Source organism: Sus scrofa, chromosome 2 (assembly GCF_054392235.1).
Source record: "Sus scrofa isolate SSC_HxYL_T2T_F1_AM1 chromosome 2, Sscrofa_HxYL_maternal_Yorkshire_Landrace_v2.0, whole genome shotgun sequence".
In the NCBI taxonomy this organism is placed as follows: Eukaryota; Metazoa; Chordata; class Mammalia; order Artiodactyla; family Suidae; genus Sus; species Sus scrofa.
This window is the reverse complement of record NC_139384.1, coordinates 32,266,957-32,294,002: the sequence shown is the minus strand read 5'-3', so window position 1 is coordinate 32,294,002 and position 27,046 is coordinate 32,266,957. Positions and strand designations below refer to the sequence as shown.

The 27,046-nt window shown below is 32.6% G+C and overlaps 1 protein-coding gene across 1 annotated transcript in view; it reads left to right on the top strand.

Annotated features, from left to right (window-relative positions):
* The window catches only part of ELP4 (elongator acetyltransferase complex subunit 4), a 226,732-nt gene that overhangs the window by 78,234 nt on the left and 121,452 nt on the right, over window positions 1–27,046 (top strand). The window contains exons 7-9 of the mRNA XM_003122892.7: window positions 3,642–3,830; window positions 19,329–19,437; window positions 22,365–22,471. Coding sequence (XP_003122940.4) covers window positions 3,642–3,830; window positions 19,329–19,437; window positions 22,365–22,471 — 405 coding nt within the window. The remainder of the gene's footprint in view (window positions 1–3,641; window positions 3,831–19,328; window positions 19,438–22,364; window positions 22,472–27,046) is intronic.

Below are 27,046 nucleotides of genomic sequence, written 5' to 3'. Positions count from 1 at the left end.
AGCTAAGATTTATGGGCACCATGTCATCTTTTTGGTGGCAGTGCCCGTCTGGAGAGGTAAATTGGTCCCTGACAGACACCTCTCCCCACTCGCTCTGGTAACTATGGAAACAGGCATGTCATAACAGTTCCTGTGGTACAGTGTGCAGAGCTGCTGCTCTTGCAGAATGATGACACATCTTCTAAGAGCAAGAAATTTTATAGAATGCAAAAAAAGCAAAGGCAATAGCAAAGAAAGACATTCATACTTACGTGTGTATGTATACACACACACAAACCCAAAGAACCCTTAAAAAAGTAAGCTATTATTGGAATGGAATGAAGGGTTTGTTTTCTTCCTTGTTTATTTGAGTATGAATCAATACCATCTTCAGTAAACAATTTTTTATTTTATGAACACTGATAGACAACAAACTGGCTTGGGTCTCAGAACCAGAGGTTCTATAACTGTTGGTTTTCATGAAGATTAAACAGGGTTGGGATAGACGTTTTTATACTGAGTACTAAGAATGCTAAAAATTTTTTTTAATTAAATTAAATACCAATAAGTTATAAATATATGTTTTCCCTTTTATTGGAACTAAAATATAGTTAATGAATTGCTGTATTTTAAAATTATAAATTGTATCATTTGCCAAATTACCTAGTCTATATATCTTTCTCAGAAACTTTAAATGACTTCCAGAAGCCACAAAAATGCATCTCTCTGGTACCACTTCAAAAAACATTATTCCTGAGTCAAAATAATATTCTGGCACTGAAATAAATCCTATTTTTTAAAAGGATATTTTCATCTTGCTTTCTCTATCACTACATTTTCAAATAAACTAACTATTTGGAAGCAGCAAATAGACTCTAAGGAAGAGAATATCATATACTACCATATAATTAATAGTGGCACTAAGTAAAGTAGCTCATATACTACCATATAATTAATAGTGGTCTAAGTAGAGTAATTTGAAGTGGAGACATTTACAAATTGCTGTCATAATTTTGTTTGATTTTAAATTTTAATTTTCAGATATTTAAGAAATGTACAATAAATGAAATTTGAACACTCATTTTACTTAGAATACCAGGTTAAATATTTTAGATTTCTTCATAGGAATAAGTTTAACTTTATTGTTCAGCTACCAGCAAAAGTTTATTTTTTTTATTATGCCTCACAGTATTCTTCATTATTATATGGTCTAGCGAAGGAATTGTGTGTCCCAAACAATACAGGAAACTCAGCTCTGCATTTGTGATGCTATCACATTTTCAAAAATATAAATGTACTCCCTGCGTTGAAGTATTATGCTTAGTTATGTTCTACTGTGCTGTGTACCCACTTCACTTAAATATCTTATCACCCATTCATTCTCTGGCTTAATAGTTTCATTCTTTCTATATGTGTACATCAGTGTAACTGCAAAAGTCACTAAACTGTGGTTCTGATTCTGTACCTATAGCATTTTTGTTATAAACTTGTAGCAGGTACTTTTAGATACAACAATACTTGGTAATGGTGACTGTGGGTTAAAATACAGTTCACCTCTAGTTTCTGAAATGTTGACAGAGTAAAAGATATGATGCTGCTCTCCTTTTATCATCAGATTTCATTCTAATACGTAGATTTGGGGGCAATTTTTCTTTTTCTTCCCAAGTTGCTCTTTGGGTTAGGAATTTAACTTAAGCTCTAGTTCATGAGATAACAAGTTTAGGAATAACAACATGAACCTTTACCCTGCCATTTTGTTTAAATTCTGAGTTTCTAAGTAATATAGAAAAATGAATAACCTATCATATTTCACAGATATAGGAATCCATCAGAAACTTATTATACTTCTCACATCATGTTACTTTTATTCAAGTAACACAAATAAAAAGAAAACAATTTTTATGGACTGTTGAGGGTCACAGCATATGGTATCTTAGATGGCTGTCATTATCACCTCAAGGCAACCAGATAAGAAAATTAGGCCACCTGCCTTGATAGTATCATTGTGCTTCAGGTTTCCTCAAATATGATTAGACTGAATTCCTCATTTTTAAAAATCTCACTCTTATAGTTTTATCCAGGCTGTTATATCACTTTTATATATTTGAAGAATTAGGAGTTACCTGGTGACTCAGTGGGTTAAGGATCCAATTTGTCACTGCAGTGGCTTGAACCAATAATATATATTTGAAGAAGTATATGCTGTCATAGAACAATGACCCAATGTCCTGTTCTATCCTTTTTTTTTTTTTTTTAGAGATGAGAAAACTAAAGCCTAAGTAGTGTTTTTTGTTTTTTGGGTTTTTTTGCCCAGAATCATATATCTACTTAGTTGCCCGGTACAAACTGTAGCCTCTACCTTACCCATCTTTCTTTTGTCAATAAATTCTCCATGAAAAGGAATACACAAAATCATTTCCATGTCTAATATCAGTAAGATGGATATAGTATATCAGCTGATAAAGAGTTGGTTAATACATTTTATTAGTGGTAGTCTGTATAGCAATAGCAAATGATATATTTTAGGATCTTGTTTCATTAGAAATCACATATAAAGTGGCACATTCAAAATCTTTGCTTTAAGAGAGAAATCTTATTTTCCCCATTAGGATTGTAATCATGATTTTCCAATTATTTTCATGTGTCAGGTTTTCCTAACACCTCCTTCCTTTGTCTGGAAATCTTACTGAATTGCTAAGGAAAGCATTTTCAAAACATGTTCGGTTAGTATAACCCAAACAGTAGAATTTATTATAAGCACATCTGCTAACAAACATTTATTGACAATTATACTTGGTTTTGTTTAATGGTCTTTAAATATTCTTTTCCCAAGAAGTATTATTCACTATTATTATGTGACCTTAATGTTAATGGGCTCAGGTTCTAAATATTCACCAAAGTAATATGAAAAGTGTCAAATTATTATCATAAAAATAGCTTCAGAAGAAGAAATAGAGGAAAGTGTAAAATGTAAAACCCCAAAACATACATTTTTAAACTTTCAAACAAAATATGAGGCAGTGGACATGATAGACTTTATCTGAGAAATATTGAGCACTTTGTAGTTTATTGAACAACTAGTAGAATTTTGTAATATTAAGAATGGTTTGTAAGCATTCTAGTTTAGATTCTCTTGGAGTTCCCACATGGCTCAGCATGTTTAGGATCCAGCATTGTCACTGCTGTACCTTTGGTTATAGCTGTGGCACAGGTTCGATCCCTGGCCTGGGAACTTTCACATGCCACAGGTGGGGCCAAAAAAAAAGAAAAAGAACAGTAGATTGGCAGGTGCTTGTTACCTGTGATTTGTTATATATTACTTTAATTTCCACAAACATAATTCTCAGAGTAGTCACTGTTAAAACTTAGAAACAATTAAAATCTTGAGGCTTGTGATACTTTTCAAAATATCCAAAATTTAAAAAAAAATAACAAAAAAAATTTTTCAGTTTTTTTTTTATACTCTTGTAATCTTAAAGATTTCCTTTATATTGCCTTATTACTGAAAGAACATAAAGTTTTTTTTTTTTTTACCACATCTATTGACATTATGTTCCTTATCTGTTTTGAGTAAAAAGTAAGAATAGCAGATGAAAGTAAAAGAGGTATCCTGTTGTTTAATAAAACCAAATATGTTTGCCTCCTTCTTCCTTTTCCTTTAGAAAAAACAGAAAAATATTTTAAGAATAGGAATCCAAAGTCTTGGTTCACCTTTGTGGGGAGACGACATTTGCTGTACTGAGAACTGTGACAACAGTCACAGTCTTACAAAGTTCCTGTATATTCTCCGTGGTCTTCTGCGAGCCTCTCTCTCAGCTTGTATCATCACAATGCCAACACACCTTATCCAGGTAAGAACTTTCCAAAACTACTTTCCCCTCACTGGTGGTTCATCATGAAGAACAGTATGTAAATGCTTTATGACCCTGATAAATAATTTTCATATACCACTTGGATAAAAGAAATCTCAGGTGCTTAGAATGGCAGAGCAGCCAGATGTCTTTTAGATTACATTATTCAATTCTTGTGTACTGGTGGTTTTCATATACAGTGAGTATATGGTAGTTCCATCTTTACTAATTTTATTTTTTTTCTTTGATTTATTGTAAACTTGCTATTATCATTATGATGTGAGATTGATTTTCCTGTGGTATCTTTTCAATGATTGTAAAGGTGATCTGAACATAGATCTTGAAGAGAGATGTACACCCATGTTCATAGCAGCACTAGTCACAAAAGCTAAAATGTGGAAGCAACCTGTCTATTCACTGACAAATGACTAGAAACACAAAATGTGGCATATACATACAATGGGATATTATTCAGCCTGAAAAAGGAAAGAAATTCTGACATGTGCTACAACAGGGACAAATCTTGAGAACATTATGCTAAGTGAAATAAGTCAATCGTTGAAAGACAAATACTGTGAATCCACTCATATGATATGCTTAGGGTAGTCACAATTATAGAAATGGAAAGTAGAGTGGTGGCTAGAGGGAGGAGGAATGAGGAATTATTATTTAATGGGTACAGAGTTATAGTTTTACAAGAAGAAAAGAGTTCTGGTGATGGCTGGTGGTGTTGATGGTAGCACATTATGAATGTATTTAAATTACCACTGAACTGTACACTTAACAATGGTTAAATGGTAAATTTTATATGTATTTTACCACAGTAAAAAAAAAAAAAAAAATTGGAAAAAAGCGATGTCAACATGTCTAGTCCCCTTCTTCCTTCCTTGTTTCTATGTATATTCCTCTTAAAGCTACACTCTCAGAAAAGAGGTCAGTTCCCCCCACATACAGAAAGAGGGGGTCTTTGTAAAATTTCCTCATCAGCTCAAAAAAGTCCTTTTCTTAAGCGTGTTCGAGGGCTTTGGGATTAGTTCCACAGTGTGTAGGTATATAACTATAACAGGATTCTAGAAATAGTATAACTAAAATATCGGCTACAATGAATAGAATGTGAAAGTCAAATTTCTAAATCACTGAAATCACTTTTTCTGATATGCATACTAAAACACTTTGATTAGGAATGAATTACAGCAGAGAAGTTTTGAGTTTAATTTTGTTTTACATTTCTAAGAAATAGCAATCATAACGATAATGAAAGAACTAGCAAATAAAAAAACTAAGTCAGAACCTAACAATTCTTAGAGAATTTTTATTTAAATGCTATTATTATTTTTGCTTTGCATATAAGGAAACTGAGATACAGAGAAATTAATAAATTAGATCAATGTTAAATACTTGAGAGACCATAATTTGAACCCAGAAAATCAGATTCCAGAACCATTTTGTGGGAAAACCCTACTAGAATATATAATAGATTTGTATTCTGGAACCAATTCTTTCAAAGCTAGTAAATCTCAAATCCTTAACCTTAGGGCTTGGAAAGACTTGAAGGGCTTATCTGAGCTAGACTCCTGTCCTTGGACATGAAAAGTATTATCCCTGTTTTACAACTGAGGTCTGGACTTCAGTGACATATTTGAGTAGATCAGAGAAACAAGGACTGTGCTTGGTGATACTCCAAGGGTCTATGAGAACTTCACATTCAATTAAATTAGTAGAAATATAACACATGGAATTGAAATATGAAGTTCTCCAAGGAGTCTAGTACTTGAATAAAAATAGACATATAAATCAACAGAATAGAAGTGAGAGCCTAGAAATAAATTCATACATCTATGGTCAACTACCTTTCAACAAGGGTACCAGAACCATTCACTAGGAAAAGAATAGTCTTTCAGCAAATGGCATGGGACACTAAATAGCTACATGCAGAAGAATGAAGTTTGGACTTTTCCCTCACCCTGTATACAAAAACTAATTCAGAATGGATCAAAGACCTAAGTGTAAGAACCAAAAATTATGAAAGAAATGTTATTATATAATATATATCAATTATAAAATAAATGTTTATATGTAAGTTTAAAAATATATTCCAAAGATACCTATGCAAATAAAGAAAAGAAAAAATTCTCTAAAACCACTATTATTTAGAGAAGAGATTCCACACCTGTAATTCCTCATTATTATTTGAAAGAGATTCCAAGTGTTTGTGACAATGATTTCTCTAGCCTCTGTGTAAGGGAATAGCAGTAATACTGCCAAAAGACCTCAAATCGTTCTGTGTACACCACTGATTAAATAATGATTGAGATAATAAGGTGGGCTTGATATCTGAATATTAAGCAATATTTGAATTTTGGTATTTTATAGATATGTTTAAATCCAGTATAGTTAAAAGAGATATAATTTAAATTATGCTTTTTAAAATACCAGTAAAGAGACTGTCTTGAAGTGGAAATAGGAAACATAAAGTCAGACTTTGGTGATGAACATACCATAGTCTCTTCCATAGATAATCTTGCCTAGCTATCTAATAATAATCTTCTGGCCCTAAAATCAATTAAGCTATGTTTTAAAAAAAATTATCCTCTTGGTCTTTGAACCTGACACTTGACCGTATATTTGGTTTTTATCAAGACATTTAGGAGAAAATTTCGTTTGCTTAAACCAGCCATGGTATAAATAGGGGATAAAATTCATAATAACTCTTCAAGACTGGCAAGGAAAATCACATTGTTTAGGTTAAAGAAACAGAATAGGAAGAGGAAGCAGTATGCTTACGAATCTAATCAAAGACATGCATACACAGAACCAGCAGACTGTGGGCTTGTTCAGTAAAAACTACATAGTGGTTTCTACAGGCCACTTGCAGTCCTGAGATCTTTTCAAATATTAACTCATTTAATCCTCGTAATAATCCTATATTGTTGGTGCTATCATATCCATTTCGCAGATATGGAAATAAAGGACAGAAAATTTAAGTGCCTTTCCCAAGATCACACAGCTAGTGGAGTGGCAGGATTTAGACCTAAGCAGTTCCCCTGCAGTTACTATACTCTTAACCACCGCACTATGCTGCTTATTCAAAGGAAATACTAAAATAGGGTCAAAACTGAGAAACAGGCTATGCACAAAGGAGCATTCAATGATAGAAAGAGCCTGGGCTTTGGAGGGAAAGAGACCCAATTATCTATATGGTCTTAGTTAAGTCCTAACTTTCTTAGTCTCAGCTTCTTCATTTTAAAAATTCAGAGGGTTAGCAATAACATATGCTGACCCATGCTAGGTACTCATTAGATGTTAACAATTGTCATCTTCACTATTATTACTTCAACAAGCCTCCAAAATTGAGAATTTGAACAGAGATCAGGCTACCAAAACTATTGTGTACAAGTCCATCAAAGTATTAGAAATCTTCAGCTTTCTGCCTCTTTTTATGGATGACACTGACAGAATCTGCTCATGGGTTAGGCAGGTTAGGACGCAAGGATGAAGTCAGATGGCCATTGAAATCTCAGTAGCATCACCTTGTTGTAACACGACTCTTTTTTTTTTTTTTTTTTTTTTTTTTGTCTTTTTGCCATTTCTTGGGCCACTCCCGCGGCATATGGAGGTTCCCAGGCTAGGGGTCGAATCGGAGCTGTAGCCACCGGCCTACGCCAGAGCCACAGCAACGCGGGATCCGAGCCACGTCTGCAACCTACACCACAACTCACGGCAACGCCAGATCCTTAACCCACTGAGCAAGGCCAGGGATCGAACCCGCAACCTCATGGTTCCTAGTCGGATTCGTTAACCACTGCGCCACGACGGAAACTCCAACACGACTCTTTTTTAACAGCGTTTATCAACTTCCTCTCCATTATGACCAGTACCATCCCTGCAGACTCTAAGTCATGGTTTAAATGGTGATTGAATTACTGAACTTATTCAAGCAACACGTTTATTGCAGGTACTATTCTAGGCATCCATGGGGATATAGTAGTGAACAAGACAAACAAGGTCCTTTCCTCCTGGAGTTTTTTCAGCAGTGTAAAAGGTAGGATGGATGGAGCAGGCAGTTAGTATATGGAGGTATGTTGGATGCTTGAGCTTGAAACTTGATAGTAAAGTAGATTCTGGCAGGAAATAGAAACGCAGTTTAATATCCTTGGAAATTTGGTCATATAATTAAACACCTATGGTTAATAGAATTGTGACACCTTTATTTGTATATGTTATATGAAGTAACACTAGATTAAAAGTATATAAAATACCTACTTCTCTTAGATTGGTAAAGCAGCCAATCGGTGCTCTTACTTGAGTTATTAACATTCTGTCAGACTTGTACAGTAATGATTAGTTACCCTTTATTGTACTTTTGGCATGCTTCCCATGTTTAATTTCATTGTAGAGAAGGAACACATAGTTAAGGAAATTGCAAAGAGGAGGAAAAGTTAAAATAAGGAAAATAATGACATAGATTCAAAACTGACTTTCACTTACTGTTATAGCAAGAGTTATGCCTGTAGAGTGAAAAAGAATGATTTTTAAATTTGCATTTGAACTCTTTTGTGTTTGGCCTCACAACTTTGAACTTGAAATAGTTTATTTCCTTTAGGTTAAAGATTATTTTCATCACAGCTCCGGAAATAACACGTATACGTTGAAGCAAATGTATAAAAGTAAAATTTTAATATCTGTTTAGTGAAAACAGTAAAGTTATTCTTCAGAAATCTTATGAATATCCTTAAATATGTATATATACATATATACATACTCATATATGTACATAGAGTCCTCAACAGTTTTCTATGAAGTATTAACTCGTATTGTCTCTTGTTAGAATATAGTTTTAGCATCTGCCCAAAGACATTGTATTAAAAATGTATGTGAAAATGGCCAAGGTAAATACAGACTTTGTTACATACAACTATGGAGTAAAGTGTCATTAGAAGGAGCAAAACTACGGACCGCTCCCCTATATTCCGGCATTACTCAGTTCCCAGAGCCCTGCTGTGTAGTTGTTCCACTCGCCAAGAAGCCTGTTAAAGAGCCCCCAAGAGCATGTGTACAGCCCTCCATGTTAATAGTTAATTGGTGAGGATGGCAAGATGAGAGGACAGCCGAACATGTGGTCTCTCAGACTCAAGCAGTAGACAGACCTTTAGTTATAATAACAGCAGCTGCTCACATTCTCACAACTCAACTGTTCAAAACTCTGTCGCCGAGGGAAGGTTGTCGTGGATTTTTTTTTTTAATTTTTTTTAAAACGAGGAAATGTTACCTCTAAGAAAAATAACTAAAGCCCTACCTTGAAACCCTTCCTTCCTATTAAATATGAGAATATTACTTCAGTTTTTAAAAACTTAATTTTAAATTTCCATGTTAGAGGTTGTTATATTTCAGCTGCACTAAACATTTTGCTGCGTTTTTCCCATTTACTGTTAGAAACACAAATGTTTGTAACATCCTTTGAAACTTTTTAATGAGTTTTTTTTGCGCAGTCATAACTTTGAAGCTGTTACAGTTAGTTTGATTTCCATATCTAGCAAGATATGAAGCTATAATGCTTTTTTGGTCTTGTAAATGAAAACTGGCTTACTATTAGGGAGATTTGCCATCCACTTCCAAATTATACAAATATTTTGTGCCTTTTAAATAAATTTTATTTTCAATTCCCAGTGAAGGTTGTGCTTAAGAAAGTGGTGACTGATAACATTTGTTCTTTTTGGAAATAAAAACTTAGTTTCATGCCTTATTATATTAGCGAGGTTAAAGGAAAATAAATTTCCCCTAGTTTATGCATTTTATTTACAGTCTGTGACAAGTTGCTCTTGATTTGTATTTTTTAGTGATTGAAATCACTTTTACCTGAAACTGTTTGTCGGTAAATAAATACTGAAGCACTTAACAGTTGTAATTAAAATAGGGAAGTTTATTTTTCTCTGTCTTTCTCACAGCTTTCCTTTCAAAAAGAAATTTTAATTTTTATTATTGCCAATCTATGAAAGCGATAATCTATACTTTTAAGGAATTTTTAAATATAAACAACCTAATAAATTTCTCCTTAAGTATAATAACACAGAAGTGAAAACTTCCTTGACATTATTAATGATAAAATATTAAATAACATTTTCTCACTCTACAATAATTTTTAGTATTGCCAACATTTAATCATTTGCTTATAGAACATTAGTTGATTTAAAAAAATTTATTTTATTCAGAATAGATTTCATATTTGAAACTGGCCTCTAACATACTTTTATAGGTCATCATTGACACTTGGTCAGTAATAACCTTATTCAGGTTTTATCATATAACCACTATTTTTCAACAATTTGATCTGTGGAATTTCCCCTACCCCTACCCCTACCACAGATATCTCACTGAAGAAAACTATCACCAGCATTAGTTAGCGTAGACCAAGGAAAATTCACTTTCTGAAGAAAAGCAGGAAGAAAGGCCCTTGTTACATGTCTCTTGAAAATTGAATGAAAGTTTATTTAGTGTGGTATGTTAATTGATGCATTTTCAAATTGATCTTCTGTAATATTAATGTATTAAAATTTTAAACCCACTGAAGTAAATGGTACAAGTTGTTTCAATGTAGAGAAATTCAGAACAAATCTTTTCACATCCATAAACTTTTGTGTTCATGCTGGGTATTTTAGCAGCTAAACTCTAGGTCAAGCAATGGATGGCTTTAGAACTAACCACTAATATGGGATTATGAAATGTGGATTCCAATGGCCTTGTGAATTTCTCTCAATGTGAAATATTTTATTCTTAAAACAAGAACTAAGAATAATTGCATGGTAAAAGAACAACAAACTCTTGTGAATTTATAACTATAAAATTTTAGAAAAATGTTTTATGTAATTGATATGAGCATTATTACAGGAAAACATAAAACCTTCTGCCATATAACTTAATCTATTTTAAATAGTCTTTTTAAATGCACATTAAGGAGAATATTATTTGAAATGGTCTTTTAAAATGCAGTCTAGTAAGAATATTTAAGGGTGAAAGTTATAGATTTAACCTCTTGATCATGACTATGAGTTACTAAAGGATAAAGTCAGATAATCTGGGTGTTGGTTTATCTTGAATTCCTTAATCAAGGTATTCTTAGCTAAGAATCTGCCTTTAATTTTTCTAGATCTTCTCAACTACTCTGGTATAGATTGCAAGAAGTTACTGTTTTAAAAACTTTATAAAGAAATAATTTTTTAAAAGAAATAAATCATATTAAACCCATTGTTTGTCTTTTAATATTAAACTGATTTTAATTTTATATCATATTTGTCAAATTCCAGTCTTTGAAAATTTAGTAACTTCATACAAGTCTGGTGTAAATAGAGTCTGTTTTTCTCTGTAATAACAAATAACAGAACTGTGTTTTCAACTCTACTACTGTAGACTTGGGATTTATACATTTTTATAGCTCCAGGATTTTTTATTCTGTTTCATATTGCACATGCTAGGATCTAATCAATTTTTTAAACCAAATCTTAGCTTGTATGCATTATATATATGTGTCTAATTTACTTTCTTGGTCAAGGATGTTTGAAGTTTTTGCACAAATAAACTCTAAATTATCTATAGGTTTCCATCTATATAGAGCATTATTAGCAGTATACATGCATTTTGTCTTAGTGTAAATATGCATATTAAATAAAGGCAGCATATTTAAAATTTTCAATAAGATTCATGTGCATCTTGAAAAGAAAAAATAATCATTTAGAAACTTTTTATTATAATTGATCTAACCAAAGCATATTCAATATGCCATATAAAGAAAAATAATTTTGGTTTTAAAGGTGTTTTTGGATTCCCTAAAATTACTTTATGAAGTTTTGGTTTATGCAGTGATTCCTACTATAGTTCCTTGTAGGGGTGATGGTTGTTAAAGTACTATTTAGAGCCAAAATTTTCCAGTATATCAATGATAGAAATAGTGAAATGTCTCATCACAGTATGGAGATTGAGTCATCTGTTTGGGCATATGGAATCTTTGGCTGCTGGACTGCATAGTCTTTATAATGCCCAGTGTCCAGGCATGGACACAACTGTTCTGGGAACAGAATCGGGGAGGGACTCCGTGTTCACTCTTCTTGAGCATGGTAGAAGAAAAATAGGGGGAGAAGGATCTTTAATATTATTTTTATTGTATACTCTGCTCGACTATATCACTTCTTTGTGACCAAAAAAGAAGTACAACTTTATTTAATTTTGCATTTATTTTACAAATAGAATTACTAAGCTTTTTATCTTTGGTGTTACAAGCTTTCTAAAAAATAGTTAGGAGAAAATGCAGGTTACATACTTAGTTGCATACCTTCCCTTAAAGAAAGATTATCATCTTCTAAAAAGAGTGATACTTATTTCTTAGCATTGAGACAAAACACGCCTATAACTAATTGTAATTTAAAGCTGTTTAAGTACCAGGTCATATATTATATCCTAACGTAATGTTTTAGTCCTTTGCTATTAATTACATTATTATTACTATATAAAGAGTTCCTGCTTCTTTAATAATGTTTTCTCGCCCTATGTAGTTAATCTTTAATGTTGGGGAGGACAGGGGGAGAGATTAAATTAGCCTTGTAACCTCTTTCTCTTCCAGGCTGATGATGGAAAATAAAAGCTCTTAGCCACAAAATGTAACACTTAGAATTAATATTTAATTAGACTAGCAAATTGTACACTGTGGCTGAAAGCTTCCAAAGAGTTGTTAGTGCCACAATTGACCTACAGGTTTAATAATAACTCACTTCTAGAAGCAAGTGCCAGTTCAGCATAGTAGAGCCACTGTAAGAAAGTCCTGAGAGATTAAAATCAGCAAACCAAATGGCAGGCAGGGATTCCTGGGATGGAGCCTTCTGGAAAGCTGGGAGCTGGAATAGCTTTTAAGCCAGGATTCAGATGAGAACAGTGGGTGAAAAAGCTGATCCCTCCTGTTCTGGGAGTTTCTGGTTGTAGGCCAAAATCTTAGAACAGATTTTTACTAAATGTTTTTGCTGCACCTATTAACTTACATTGAAAATCAAATATTGAATAATTTTTCTGTAAAATTTAACAAAATTTTTGTGTAAACATTAGTTCTTAATTTCTTACATATTAGTACATAATATCTGTAAACTCAGATCATTAGATTATCAGATAGGTTTGGCGCTGTACATCTATGCTGTTTTGCTGTGACATGCTGTTTCCTTGTTCCCTGTATAGTTGATTTATATGGTTCATTTCTATATTATTTCATTACGGGGCATTATGCGGAGCCTGAGAAAGAGTTTGTGAAGACTGTAACCCAAGAATTTTTTTTCTTTAAGAAAGTATATATATCAACAAACATAAATTAAAGGAATTTTGAATTTGAAAGACCTAATTTTATAAAAGTAATGCTACATTTGTTTATGCTTATGATGCAATTAAATAATAAGATAAATAATTGGACCTCCTGGTGAAACATGGATCCCTATACCTCTGAGAAATTAATGTGGTGAAAAATAGGATACCATGAGTTTGAAAATGCGCGAACACAGAACAGCCAACTAAAAAAGGAATACCTTACATAATTTATTGGTTATATCTTAAATAATTAAAGGAAAGCTACTCATTAGTTAAAAATTCAAGCAGGTGAGAACCTTGCCAGCAGAGGGAGTAGTCCTGTCTTCCGTCAGGTTCCCATCATTTTCCCACCTGCCTCAGCTTTTTTCCCAGCCAGTCTCCCATCTGGACCTGGCTCTGTCAGCCTGTTCCTGATGACAGGCTATAATTTCATACTCAATATGGGATTATTCTAAGCTGATTTTAAACTTTAGTATCTTTAACCTACCACTGTATCACAAACATCAGCTGGATGCTTGGTTTGGTACTTGGATATTAACAATTGTTTTTCCAGGCAGGGTGTGAGATTTTGGACATCTGTGAATTACATTTTAAGAGTTTCATGTATAAAGTAGTCAGCAACAAATTTCTGATTCAAGAAGTTACCCATAAAAGATTTAAACATACAGGCAGATTTCCTTGTGAATTTCTATATGTGAAATTTACATGATGTATAGTTTAATGAAATGCTTAAAATTAATTTTGAACATTGTAGCACTGTTCTGTTCAGTCTATTCATTATAGTGTTTTGTTCACTCCATTAATAAAAGTTTTCAGAATATATAAGTTTTTTAGATTTTTATATAAAATCTACTTAAGAAAACTGATGTAAATGTTTGCAAAGCATGTGGTATTTGAGGTCACTGTAAATATAAATAGTATTTCTAAAAATAATGTCATGTGTTGTTAAAAAAAAAGTTTCAATTTTAAGGAACCAACATTTTGATACTGAAATTTAGAATACCAGGTATCAGATAGAAAACACACAAAAAAATATAGCTCCATTGCTTAATCCTAGTAAAATGTGGCAACTTATTTAGCAATTTCTTTTGCTCTTGAAGTATTTACCATTAGCTTCTTTGTGGATGTGTTTTAAGCGTTAGAGAAAGGAGCCAAAATAATGTTTGTTTTATAGTTTCCCTGCATGAATATCAGTATATGATGCTACCAAGAGAGTGTTACAGTTAGAATTTTTTAATTTATAAATGTTCCTCCATATTTTAAAATTAACCGTGTGTGACTTTGAATAAAGTGCTGTATTAAATCTAGAAAGATTTAATCTAATACCTTCACTAATGTTATTATTCATATCTACTAGTATAATTTTTGATAAAATTCTCTCTTAAACTCGAGATAATTATAAATATATGAATATAATTATATCCCCACTATCATTTTTTTAAGAAAATAAAAGTCTAATCCACAAAAGTAAGTGACAACTCTGGGGAAGGTGGAGGAAGGCGTGTGAAAAGTTACAAACTGTGTAATAGTCTCAATTTCTGTAGAATAGAGAACCTAATAAGCATGAAAAAACAAATACCTCATTAAATATCCCTAGATTTAACATTTCATTCGAGTTTGTTTCTCTGATTACATGACAAAGAAATGTCATGAGTTCTAGTATGCTGCTGTTTCTACGCATATCATTTTTCAGAAAATGTTATTATAACTTGAGCTGATAAAGGGAATACTGGCTTTTCTTGTGGTAATTCCCTCCCCACCATAGAGACACATATCGTGTCACATAGTAGGGTTAAACATAGAGTAACAAATATGAGTAACAAATATCTCTTTAATTTTTCTATATTAACTTAATAGTGCTTTTGTGCCATCGTAGTCTCATATGTGATGTGTGTGCCACATGCATGGATCTCTACCCTTCATATTGTGTGTTTGCTTTCTTATTTGATTAAACCAAGAACTTATTCTGAGGCATTGCGTACATGCTTCGTGTCAGTTGACTTATTCTTTTCAAGCTTCTTGATAATTAAGTAATTGGTTAATTACTTTTTAATTCTCTTGTTAAAAATCTTTCCTGGAAGTATATTTTGTATTGGTACAAACTATATCATTTACATTGTTAGAATAATTATGTCCAGGAAAGTGAGGAAATATCCAATTCTGATTGTTACTTGGTTACTCTAAATAAATATCTCAACTATTTTTATTAGAAAATGGAAGGAGCTTTATATGGCAGTAGTTGAATTTTTAATCTCTTATTAAAATTCATAATTTTGGCTTTATGAGCTTTGAATTAGAAAAAAGCACTAAATTAACCTTCCTTTATTTAAAATCCATTTAATGGATTTGGTGTATCCTAATAAAAAGAGCTTACCATCCTATAAAAATAAATAGGAGACATTCTATGAAACCAAACAAGGAACAATCAAAACAAAAACTCTGAAATTTTTTTTGTGAAATTAAAACTGGAATTAAAAGGTAGTCCACTGGATTTCTGATTTACCTTTTTTTATTTGCAACGACACTTGACATCATTTAAATTTAAGTAATTAATTAAGAAATCACAGTGCAACAGAAAGTTTTAAGAACCTTTTATGTAACTTAATACAATGCTATCTGAGACTGCCAGCAGAGTCTTAAAACTCCTGGACCCTGGCTCCCTTCTCTTCTGGCTTCCCTCCTAGTCATGTCTTGGCTACTATCCAGAGCTGACAACTTTCACCCAGGAGTGAAGGGAGATTTGTCTAGTATAAGAAAGATTTTTGAGTCATCCTAGATTTTCACATCCAGATGGACAAAAAGGAGGGGTGGCAGTATCATTGTATGTATTTGGGTGATGTCATTATGCCATGCATACAGTGTAACCATTAAATCACTCATATTGGTGAATCTTGAATGTCCTTACTCTTATGTTCCTTATTGGCAACAATAACCTAGCAAATTCAAAATTAACACAAAAATTTTTCAAAGTTTATATCTAAGTCATAGATACACAAATACCTTTACTATCTCCATTTCCAACTACATACATATGCTATAGACCAAGGAGGTTTCACATCCTGGCTAATATCATAAAGACACTCAGAATCTATTAAGATGAAAAAGTAGAAGTTCCAGTTTCAAGGCTTCTGCTAAAATTATTATGCTAAAGCTTTGTAAACACTGTGGGTTATAGTAAGACAATTTATTGCCCATAGTGCATTCCTTCTAAAGTTAATTGTAATTAATATGCACTTAAGAATTTTTTAAGCTGTTCTTTTTAGATTCCTTTAGGTAAATTCACCTACCTTTATCTAACACCCCGCTTAGTATTATGATCTGAAAGACCTTAGGACAAGAGTGGTTTTAAGATAGGATTACATCAGTATGCCACGCTCCTTATGAATCTTGGAGGCACAGAAGTAATCTGTAACACTATTTGAACTTTTTAAAAAGTATGTACATTTAATTACTCAAATATCTTTTATGCTCCTACAAATAACTGAAAGACTGAATTTATAATTAAGATAACGTTTATCTCATTACAGAAACATAGATGTTATTCTCATATAATTTCCTGTGCTTTTATTTTATAGACATTTTTCAGATACCTTTACAACTTTCACAATTAATCTGGTGTGCTATAATATATAAACTATTTTCCAAAAGTGCTGTGCAGAAAGCAGTAAGGTCACTGTTAAATGTAAGTTATTTTATGGTAATGATTAAAAGCTTAATCTTGTTCTAATACTTCTTGAAAGTTTTCAAAATAGAATTTAGTTTGTAAACCTATGGAACTTAGAAATACAATAAATGAAATATGCATATGAGTTCCAGAGATTTTTAAATCTAGACTGTCTATACCTTTTCTATTTGTAATTCATTGGTTTTTCTCCGCAAAGTAGGTAATTGATTTAAAAAAAAAAAAAAAAAAAACCTCTTACATACTACCTTAAAAAGACTTATACTATAGACAAATATTACAGGGTCTTGAGTGGTTTATTTTGAGGTAAAATTAAGAAAAGAAACCCTCTTTGAAATAAACAATTGTCAAGTTGACCATTTAAATATATAAGACCTTTCTTATATACCACTAGAATGGAAGACCAATTCAATCCTTAAACCTTACAATTTCTATTATTTATGTAATTGAGAAAGCCCTAGTTTATGTCACTGAAATCCTGAATAGTTGAGTTCTAACAAAAATTGACTTTTATAATTTTAGATTCAGATATTGAGATACAAAGGCTTATTCTTCTATTTATAGATAAAAGGAAATCTGACCTTTTTGATTAAGAAATATTGTCAGTAGCCTTTATAAGTGCTTGTTCATCTGAGGATCCATGACAGGAGTACTCTTCCCAGTTGAGTTTATCCTAAAAATGAAATGATAAGTCTGCTGGTTGTTATCTAAGATCCTTCCTAATGGGAGAACCACATGGTTATTCTTCATCTCCCACTTGTTCTCACCCTCTACGACCAACTCAGCCGTACCCCACCCCCACCCCAACATTGTTCAGTACTCAGCACAATGAATCATTTTCAAGTTGACTCATTGTGAACTGTCTCCCAGCTGTTGGAATGTCTGGCAGACATTTTTGTTTGGGTGAAGAATAACTGGCTGAAACCCAACCTGGATGAGTTTGATATAATAGTCTTTGGCTAAAGAAATATTGAGGAGAGCGTGTTTATGGCCTCTGAAACCCCTGTTATTCCTGGAGTAGGACCATCCCCTGTGGCACAGAACTGAAAGTAAGGAATCAATCTGGATTATTTTCTCACCATTGAATGAAAAATTGCCTTGGAAAAAAATAGGCATTTCCAAATGATGTTGGGTTTTTCTGTACTTGGTACCCACGTGATTGAAAGTATTAGAGACAAAAAGATAATTATTTTTGCTGGTTCCTTTTAAGAACACTAATTCAGAGGCTGAAATAGTCTTTTTATAACACACATTTCTACTTACAGAGGAGTTTCAAAATGCCATCCTAGATGTAAGTTAACCAGTCACTTTGGCATAATGTTTAGTGACAGAGGCTACTGTGTATTTCAGACCTAGTCAGGTAACATTGACCAGACCTCTTTTATTTTTCATTCTTATGTAATCTTTGCAAGAGGATTTAAGAAACAGAGGAAAACTAGAAAGCTCAGTAATCAGTCACATTTTCAGAAAGTGAACATATTTGGATATATTTTGGACTTTTCTTAACAGGGGACATAGCATCAGGCTGTGTATTGTCTTAACTGTTTTACATTTCCCAGCCTTTTTTTTTTTTTTTAAAGATGAGTTTTAAAATAGTAGACATTACCAGAGTATAAAATGGGAGTTACAAAATTATAAAATTTTACAAAAAGCAATTTTTTCAACTTATCTAGATCTGCAGCTCAAACATTTTTCTAAGATGTTATGGCATATAAAACAGTTTTCTGATGTTATATTTCCTATAGCCATGAAATTCTTAATATTTTAGAACTTTTATTATTTAAAATGTGACATTGTCGTTTTTAATGATATATTGCTCAGCAGTATTTTTGGTTGAGGTCCGGTGGTGTTGGGAAGGAAAGGATGAGCTACAAGTCTAGTGCTGGTTGTCTACCATCTTTTCTTTTCCTTTATGGTTATCCCAGAGCCAAATAGCAGCATCTGGAAAGAGAAAATAGAAGACTCCAGAGCTAGCCATGCTGCAGACTCTTAGCTGGACTCTTCTGTGTTTCTAATATGATACAGAGGACCTCAGCTGTTTTATAGGGCTGGGACCTGGTCCCAGTTGACAGATGATAGTAGGACCTTGCCTTACACATTATACCGTACTTTATACTGCTTCTGAATCCTAATGTTGATCAGATTTTCCCAATGGGCAATGGGTAAAGTAATTTGAAAAATAATAGTGTATGAAGATAGAACTAGCTTTGCCCCTTAAAACAAAGAGAGAAATTATTTCTGTTTTCTACAGAAACTAAGGTATGCACTCCCAGCCTTCGAATTAGAATATTATGCCTATATGGACTGGAATTTTTCAATTAGGGACATATTTTTCATCCAGTTTTCTGTCTGTGGTACCTTTAACTTTTATTTCTTTGTGTTGATAGTCTTATCTTTTCTACAATTTGTCATCGAGATGGCATATTGGCATTGTCTAGATGGTATATATAACATGAGTATTTTGTTTTCTTGTTTTACAGAATAAAGCGATTATTGCTCGTGTTACAAACTTGTCAGATATAGTAGTTGGTTTGGAATCATTTATTGGTTCTGAGAGAGAGACCAACCCATTATATAAGGATTATCATGGTAAGCAGCACCTTTATAATGAAAAGGGCATGTTCTGGTTGCCTGGATGAATCTTGTCCAGTTATAATATCTACTGTCATGTAGCATAAATTGTAGTTTATAATACATCTGATAAATGTTTTTCCCTCTTGGCCAGTCTTTCATGGCAGCTTGTCACCAAATGACATTAGTAACTATTTGAAAGGTACTCAGGCATGGCTCAGTTAGATGTACATTTTGTCCCAGTGGCCTAGATGTACATTTTTATGCTGTGAAATCAGTCATACTTATTAACCATGTTAGAAATAAATATTATTTTAATTCTAATAATAACAGCTGTGTATAATAGCTTATACTTTACAAAGCTTAGCTGTATAATAAATAAAATTAATACTGTATTATATTTTTAAAGTCCTAACAATCACATTTTCAATAAGTAAACATCTTTTTTATTTTGGACTTTGCTTATTTTGTTGTTAGAATTATTAGCAAATTTTAAGACATTGCCACCCTAGTGTTAACACAAAGCAGTTAATCATACTTTATACTTATATTTTTGAAGCTTTTAAGGATATTTTAGTCATTGGGTTACTTTGAGGATTTTTTTTTTAATAGAAGTTCCTACATAGAACTGTTGCAATAGGTAAGTTTAGTAGTTATGCTTATCTTAGCGCTGAACTGATTATAGAATGTGATGAATAATAGAATTTTGCTTTTTTGCTTATTCTGAGAAAAAATTACAGCTATTATTATTATGGAACTACTATACTTCCATGGACACCTCTAGTCTAATAACTAAATAGCTTATTTGAAGCCTGCTACAAAATTATAAAAGATTATGGTTATAGGACTATGGAAATTTCTGCAGTCTACCGAAAAAAGATTATAAGATACTTACATTATAACTACCCATGCTTTGAAGAGTCACAATACAGACTTTTAAAAAAATAATGAAATAGCATGTTCTAACAATCAAGTATTTTTTAAAAGGCTGGAAAATACAAGCTACATGAAATAATTTGCCTCATGATCATTGCATAAGTGTGCATATGGCATATGCCCAAATTAACCCTATACGTAATTCATTTAATATATTATTGTTACTTTGATAGGAAGACAGCTGTTGAGATTAAGCTATTTACCTTTTTTTTTTGCTTTTTCCAAAACTTATATTGAGCAATAATTAATACATAATATTGTTTTAGGTGTACAACTTAATGATTTGATATATGCGTATATTGAGAAATTATTACCGCAGTAAGTTTAGTTAGTATCTATCAACAAACATAGTTACATATTTTTTCTATTGGTGAGAACTTTTAAGATTCATTCTCTCAGCAACTTTAAAATATACAGTATGGTATTGTTACCATAGTAACCGTTTCTGTATGTTATATCTCCCGGATTTATGTATCTTGTAACTGGATAAACTTCTTCTTTAATTTCTTATTTATATTTTTTAAAACAACTTAAGTTAAACATTATAAGTTACTTCTGAGCATCATTTGTGTTATGAGTTTGTAAGTTTAGTAAAATTATATTTTGTATTCTAAAAAAATATTATTTTGATTAAAACATTTCAAAGATTGAAAAGCTGTGATTATTTTTGTGTGCTGAAATCTCTGGATTGATTCCTTTTTTTCCCACTTATTAATGGAGGGTTCTGATGATGAGTAAAGTTTCTGTTAATAAGAAGGACCTGAGAAATCATTGATTCATCTGTAAAACCTCCCGATTTATTAGTTAACTAAACAAGCACTTGCAAGATTACAATGAGAAATGTGCAAATGGAAGTAGAGTGTGATTGTTTCTAATAAATTGATCTAAATAGCTCTATGTGAGATATTTTGTATATAAAAACCATCTCCTTGATAACACCTTTTGCATTTTCTTAAGCTTAAAAAATTAAGTCAGATATTTTAGTGAATTATTTTTGAAGGGGCCATTTCTAAAGGTAAGCGTTCAGAAGTTGACCCTTTTAAGCTAACAATAATACATTACTAAGCATCGAAAGACACGCACACACATGCACACACAAAAAACTGTATACTAGAGAAGCAATTATGTAAATAAGACTTAGCTAATTTGTTCAAATCTGAATTTGCCTTCTTCCCCCATGTTGAGGGATCTACGTCTTTGGGATAGTGATTTTTATATATGGGCTGAGTCAGGCAGAGAGATGCACTGAAGAATCTTCTATGTCTTCATCTGTGGCAAATGACCCTGAGTTTAGTCAGAAACTGCATTAAGCTGCACAAAAGCCATCCAGTGCCCTTGTCAGAAAAAATTAGCAAGTGTTTCTACTGACAAGAGGCCAAAGCTCACGGTTTACCTAGCACTGTTACAAAGCTTATAACAGCTACATAAAGGTCTAACATGCCACCGAAATGACTGTCTTGGGAAGGCACAGGGGTTAATGTTTGATCCTAGAGTGTGCTCTGAAATGTAGTTTTCTTCAGCGGTTTGTTCAAGTCATTAATAAGGTACAATATGAAATACTTTTCATTAGTGCTTCAGTGGTTATCAGTAACCCATAAGCCTTGTTTTGCTGGCTGCTTACTGGTGCATTTAATAAAATAAAGATCACTCAGTGGTGCCGTGGGCAGCATGCAAGGTGATAGCCATATTTGCTTACTGTAAATACAAGAGAAAATCACACACAAACCGGCTGTAGTTTTGACAAGTATTAAGATCCCTCTTTACATCTGTACTTCTGTACCCAAGTGCAATTAGTTTTCCTCGCACAAGGATTTCTGTTTATCTTATTCTGCTTGATTACTTGAGTATAATCACACCATTTGCTTCATTGCTCCTGGTAGTAAGCTCCAGTTTTAAAAGGGGAGGATGCTTGTGTGTAAATTTACAGAATTCTGCTGTAATTCTCTCTTTCATTTATGCATCCAATGACAGCATTTTAATTTTTTTCCTTTTAATTTTCTCTCCACAAGGTTTGATTCATATACGGCAGATTCCTCGGCTTAATAACTTGATTTGCGATGTATCAGATGTCAAAGACTTAGCTTTTAAATTAAAAAGGAAGCTATTCACCATTGAGGTAAGAGAGAATTTTTATGTTTTGGTTCACAATCTTGAGGTAAATAGTATCTCCTTTTATTTATTTATTTTTTTACTTTAACGAAATTCTTAGGAAATATTTCACGCTAAATCTTTTTAAGTTCTTTTGTTTTAATAGAATAATTTTTTCAGACAATCCTTTTTGGTCTTTTAATGGTGTATCATTAGAATGTAGCAAAATGATTTTGTTTTAAATGTCTGTTAAAGGTAAGGTCCAAACTTAACGCAAGTATGACATGCGTATTTCCAAGGCTTTCGAAAGCATATTTGATTAAATGTTAATGAGCTATGCTTATTTGTGTGTGGAATGTGAATGCTACACACAATCGTGTATGGATAAGAAAAGAGGATCCTTATCGACATTCTAAAAGCAGTTTTCTTTACTATTAATGAAACCACCTTTCCTCTTCCCTTGACGAAGAAAACAAAGTGTTGTTACACCAGTATCTTTAAGTAAATTGTCTACAAAAACTTAAACTTTTCTTTGTGACCTTTATGCCAGCAATAGTGACAGAAAGTAGTAGTACAAAAGATTTATTTCGACTTAATCTTGCAAAAGAGCAAATGAACATAGCACTATTAAGCAATTAAAGCTGATGTATTTATTAACGAAATAAATGCTCCAGACAGAGAGAGATGGCTTTGGGGTGATGTGATAGTTATCAGTATAGTCGGTACAATTTTTTTTTTAACAAAGACATAAAACAGCCAAGCAGCCTTGACAAACCATTTTGTTTAATCTCTTTTCAAATGAAAAGCTCTTAAGCAGGCCACTTGTCTTAACTGCTTGAAACCATAAAAAGAGAGAATTGCCACCAATAAATTAGCATATTTTTAACTTCGTCACCAAATGATGGTCAATGTGGCTTGGCACTGCTTTGGTGTTTGGGACTTCACCCTTAAGTGACCACTCTGGCCCTTTTTTGACCCTCTGCCCTCTTTAGCTGGCCACTTGATAAGGTAACTTAATGGTTCTCTCTCTTTTTCTCTTTCCCTTCACATTTGCAAGTAGCACTAACCTATAAATCATTGTAAGGGCCTTATCCAGTGACAAATTAATGTGCCCTCCTCCTAATTAATGGTCATCAATGTCCTTAATTATCTAATCCTATTGAGAGCAGTTAATAGTTAATCAGGCAGCCAGTTCTTCAAGCAGGTCATCTCTGCAGGAGTGTTAGAAGTTTCTCATCTGGGGATACTCCCTTCAAAAGCCACTTAAAGCCAAAAGAGGGAGAGTGTAGAAATAGTGATTCTTGAGCTAATTTGCCTTAGTTCTCAAAAGGAACCATTGAAATGGAACCCAAAGCTGTAACTGTTCAACATTGTTTCCGTTTTTCTGACAGAATATTGAGTTAAATATTGCTTAAAACTTTTATTAGAGGGATTAAAGTTGTTCGTGTCACAAGGAAAGCATGCCTCATCATTTTCTTTTAAGTTGAATTTATATATTGAGTGAAAAGTATAAGTTTTTTTTTTTCCTCCATATGGCACCTTTCTCCCAAGATGAGGATTCTGGCGACCAGGTCTAGGGTAGCAAGTCCATAACCATAAAAACTAAGCAAGGAGATTCCCAAGTGAAAAAAAATTTGCACCCAGAGAAGAAGGTGGCATAGTAGTGTGAATGTTTATTCTCTCTCTCTCTCTCTCTCTCTCACACACACACACACACACACACACACACGCACGCACGCACGCACATATACTGGGGCTTATTTGGGGGTAAGGGGGTGAAAATGAAAGATAATTTCAAGTGGGATCTCTCCTTTGAATAACTTTAGGTTCTAATAGTGACTACATTTTACCACTGGAGCTGATGAAAGATCTTGGTTTCTGTTCCCTTTTCTTGCTTCTTCTTCCCACTGTTCCAAACTAAGAGAACCATTATAACTGGTCACCTTATGATTTAGAAGCAACATTACAAAATTTGAAAGCAAAACACAAGTAGGTTGAAACTCAATACAGACGACCAAATTCTTTACCTTTTTGGCTTATAACCTAATGAATACAGTTTTTTTTTAATATAGTAATATAGGTTATTTACTTATGTCATAACATTCGATTTGGTGATTAGAAAAGATATAAATCAAAGAATCGAACCTAACAGAAGTACAAGATAAGATAAAATCATGTAGTTCACAAAAGATTAAGTGCTTTAAATATAGAATTGTGCGTGGTAAAATGCATGTGGAAACAGACAGCAAGTCTTTGGTGGTATATTATAGACATTGGAAACAAGATTCCTTTGCCAAGTGGCAGTTTTTTAATATGCACAACTAATAAATGTTTTTTTTAAGTTGCTCTGATGTTTTAAAAAATCGTAAAATGTACACTGTACTGGTCTGTACAGTCTGAAGCTATAATATACCAGGTATGAAATCTGTGTCTTACTACTACTGCTAAAAGTATTTCAGCAGGTAAAGCAGAAATAACTTTTCTAATTCCATGTAGGTAGATTTGTTGCACGTTGGAATTTTCTGTGAGTCACATGATCTCAAAAGGTGGCATAATTGGAAATAAACAGCAAAAGAAACAAAAACTTTCATCTCTATTTTCAGCATCTCTTTTCTTTGATTTACCTAATCATTGTCACTTTTATGTATAAAAATTGAATGTGTTTTTAGTAACAGCTCCCCAAGGCCTCTAATAGGTAGAGAAACTTTAACCAGTAATCTCTGATTTCTTTGAGTGATTTGGATAAGGCAGAAGAATATTTCTTTCCTCTTGGAGTGTGTATTGGTATTGTCCAGATTCAAGTGAAAGTGTTCGAATGGAATCTAAATTTTTAGTGATACTTAGTATTCTTTAACTATAAAGCTGTATAAATTAACCCCTTGACATAAATCATAGAAGAATCACATCTGCAGTAATGAGACTGAAATTCTGGCATGCATTCTGCATAAGTAAAAGAGAAAGTTTAAAGTTGATTCAGCATGGCTTCAGTTTAAAAGAAATAGCTTTTCAACTCTTTGAAAGTTGATAATCCAAGTAAATTATATAGTCATTCTCTATAATATTTGATTAACCATAATATACTACTTATTTCTTGGTCTTACCATAACTCCATTCAATCATAGCTAGCATTTAGGAAGCCTTTATTGTGTGCCAGGCACTATACTGGCTTCTTATATTTTCTATATAGTGATTAAATATTTTATAATAAGAGACTTTACTAAAGTATAATATCAGACTCAATATATAAAAACTATGTCCTTTTCATCTTTGTATCTATATCAGAGTCATAGACTTAGGAGGTGAAAAAAACCTTTGCTGAAATGTATGTAATGTAGATAAATTTATGGAATTTAAAGAATTGTCCAAATAATACAGCTATAAATATTATCTAACTTCCACTGGTCCAATGACCTATAACACTACCTCTCAGTTAAGTTCTGCAAGATGTGTAACTTGGTTACAAAGCTTCACTTCCAAGCTGAAATAAGTGTTTAGATTTGGATTTTTTCAGTTTCTATAATTTTTGCTTCTCTAATGTTGGCATCATAAGTAACCAGTTTTCTCTTTTAATTAAAAATTATAATACATAAGAGATTTGGTAGGATTTGATATGTGGCTGTATTTAATTTGAGGACATCATAAGAGCAGCATTTTTACCTGTATTTAACATTATTGCACTGTTTTGATTTTGTATTGGTCAGCTTGGTCATACCTTCACACAATTTAGTAGGCTAATTTTCTAATACAAATGATAATAATATGTTGTTTCATTAGGTGCAGACTCTATTAAGGTTATTAACAAATAGGGTTTCTGCTTTGGTGATAGTTTTCCAGCTCTAAGATTCAATGTCTAAGTTCAAGTCAGAAAATATGATCACAAGGGTATACTGACATATGCAAAAGACTTGCATTGTTCACTGCAAGTTTTCATTGTAAGGATAAACAATACTTATGTAGGCTTTAATTGGTTCAAAAATAGTGACTATCATAAATATCACATTTATGTGGATCTTGTATGCTAAATGAATATGAAAAGTTCAGAAAATCAAAGTATATCAAGTTTACTCAAGGTTATCACATCATACTTTGCCCCCTAATTCAATAGGACCTCAGTACCTCTCTACTACCCAGGAACTTTTTCTCACAGAATAATTGGTCAACCAGTATGTATTAAGTAACTGTTATTTTTATGCATTTATAGATTCATTCTTTAGTACTAAGACCAAAATAGTATATGCCATCAGTATAAGTTAGCTTTATAATAATACTTGATGTGATAGTAGTATAGTAGACTTGCTGTGATTCAGTAGAATTATTTGAAATTTTTACGTATTGGAAAATCATAAACTTTTCACAGTACGAGGGTGTCAAGTCACTCTGACAATGCTGGACCAGTTAGAATGTTGTATGGTATCTTTGGCCCTAGGTTTCCTTACTCCCCTACATTTTTTTAAAGCAGCTTTTCTAGTTTTTAAATAAGTAGAAAGGTGACTATCTGTTTAGTATATCTAGAGGTAGAGGGAAGGGATAGGTAACTTATTTGTCAGTTCGCAATTATGTCAGTAAAATTTAAAAAGTGGAAACATAAGTGTCTGACTCAGGA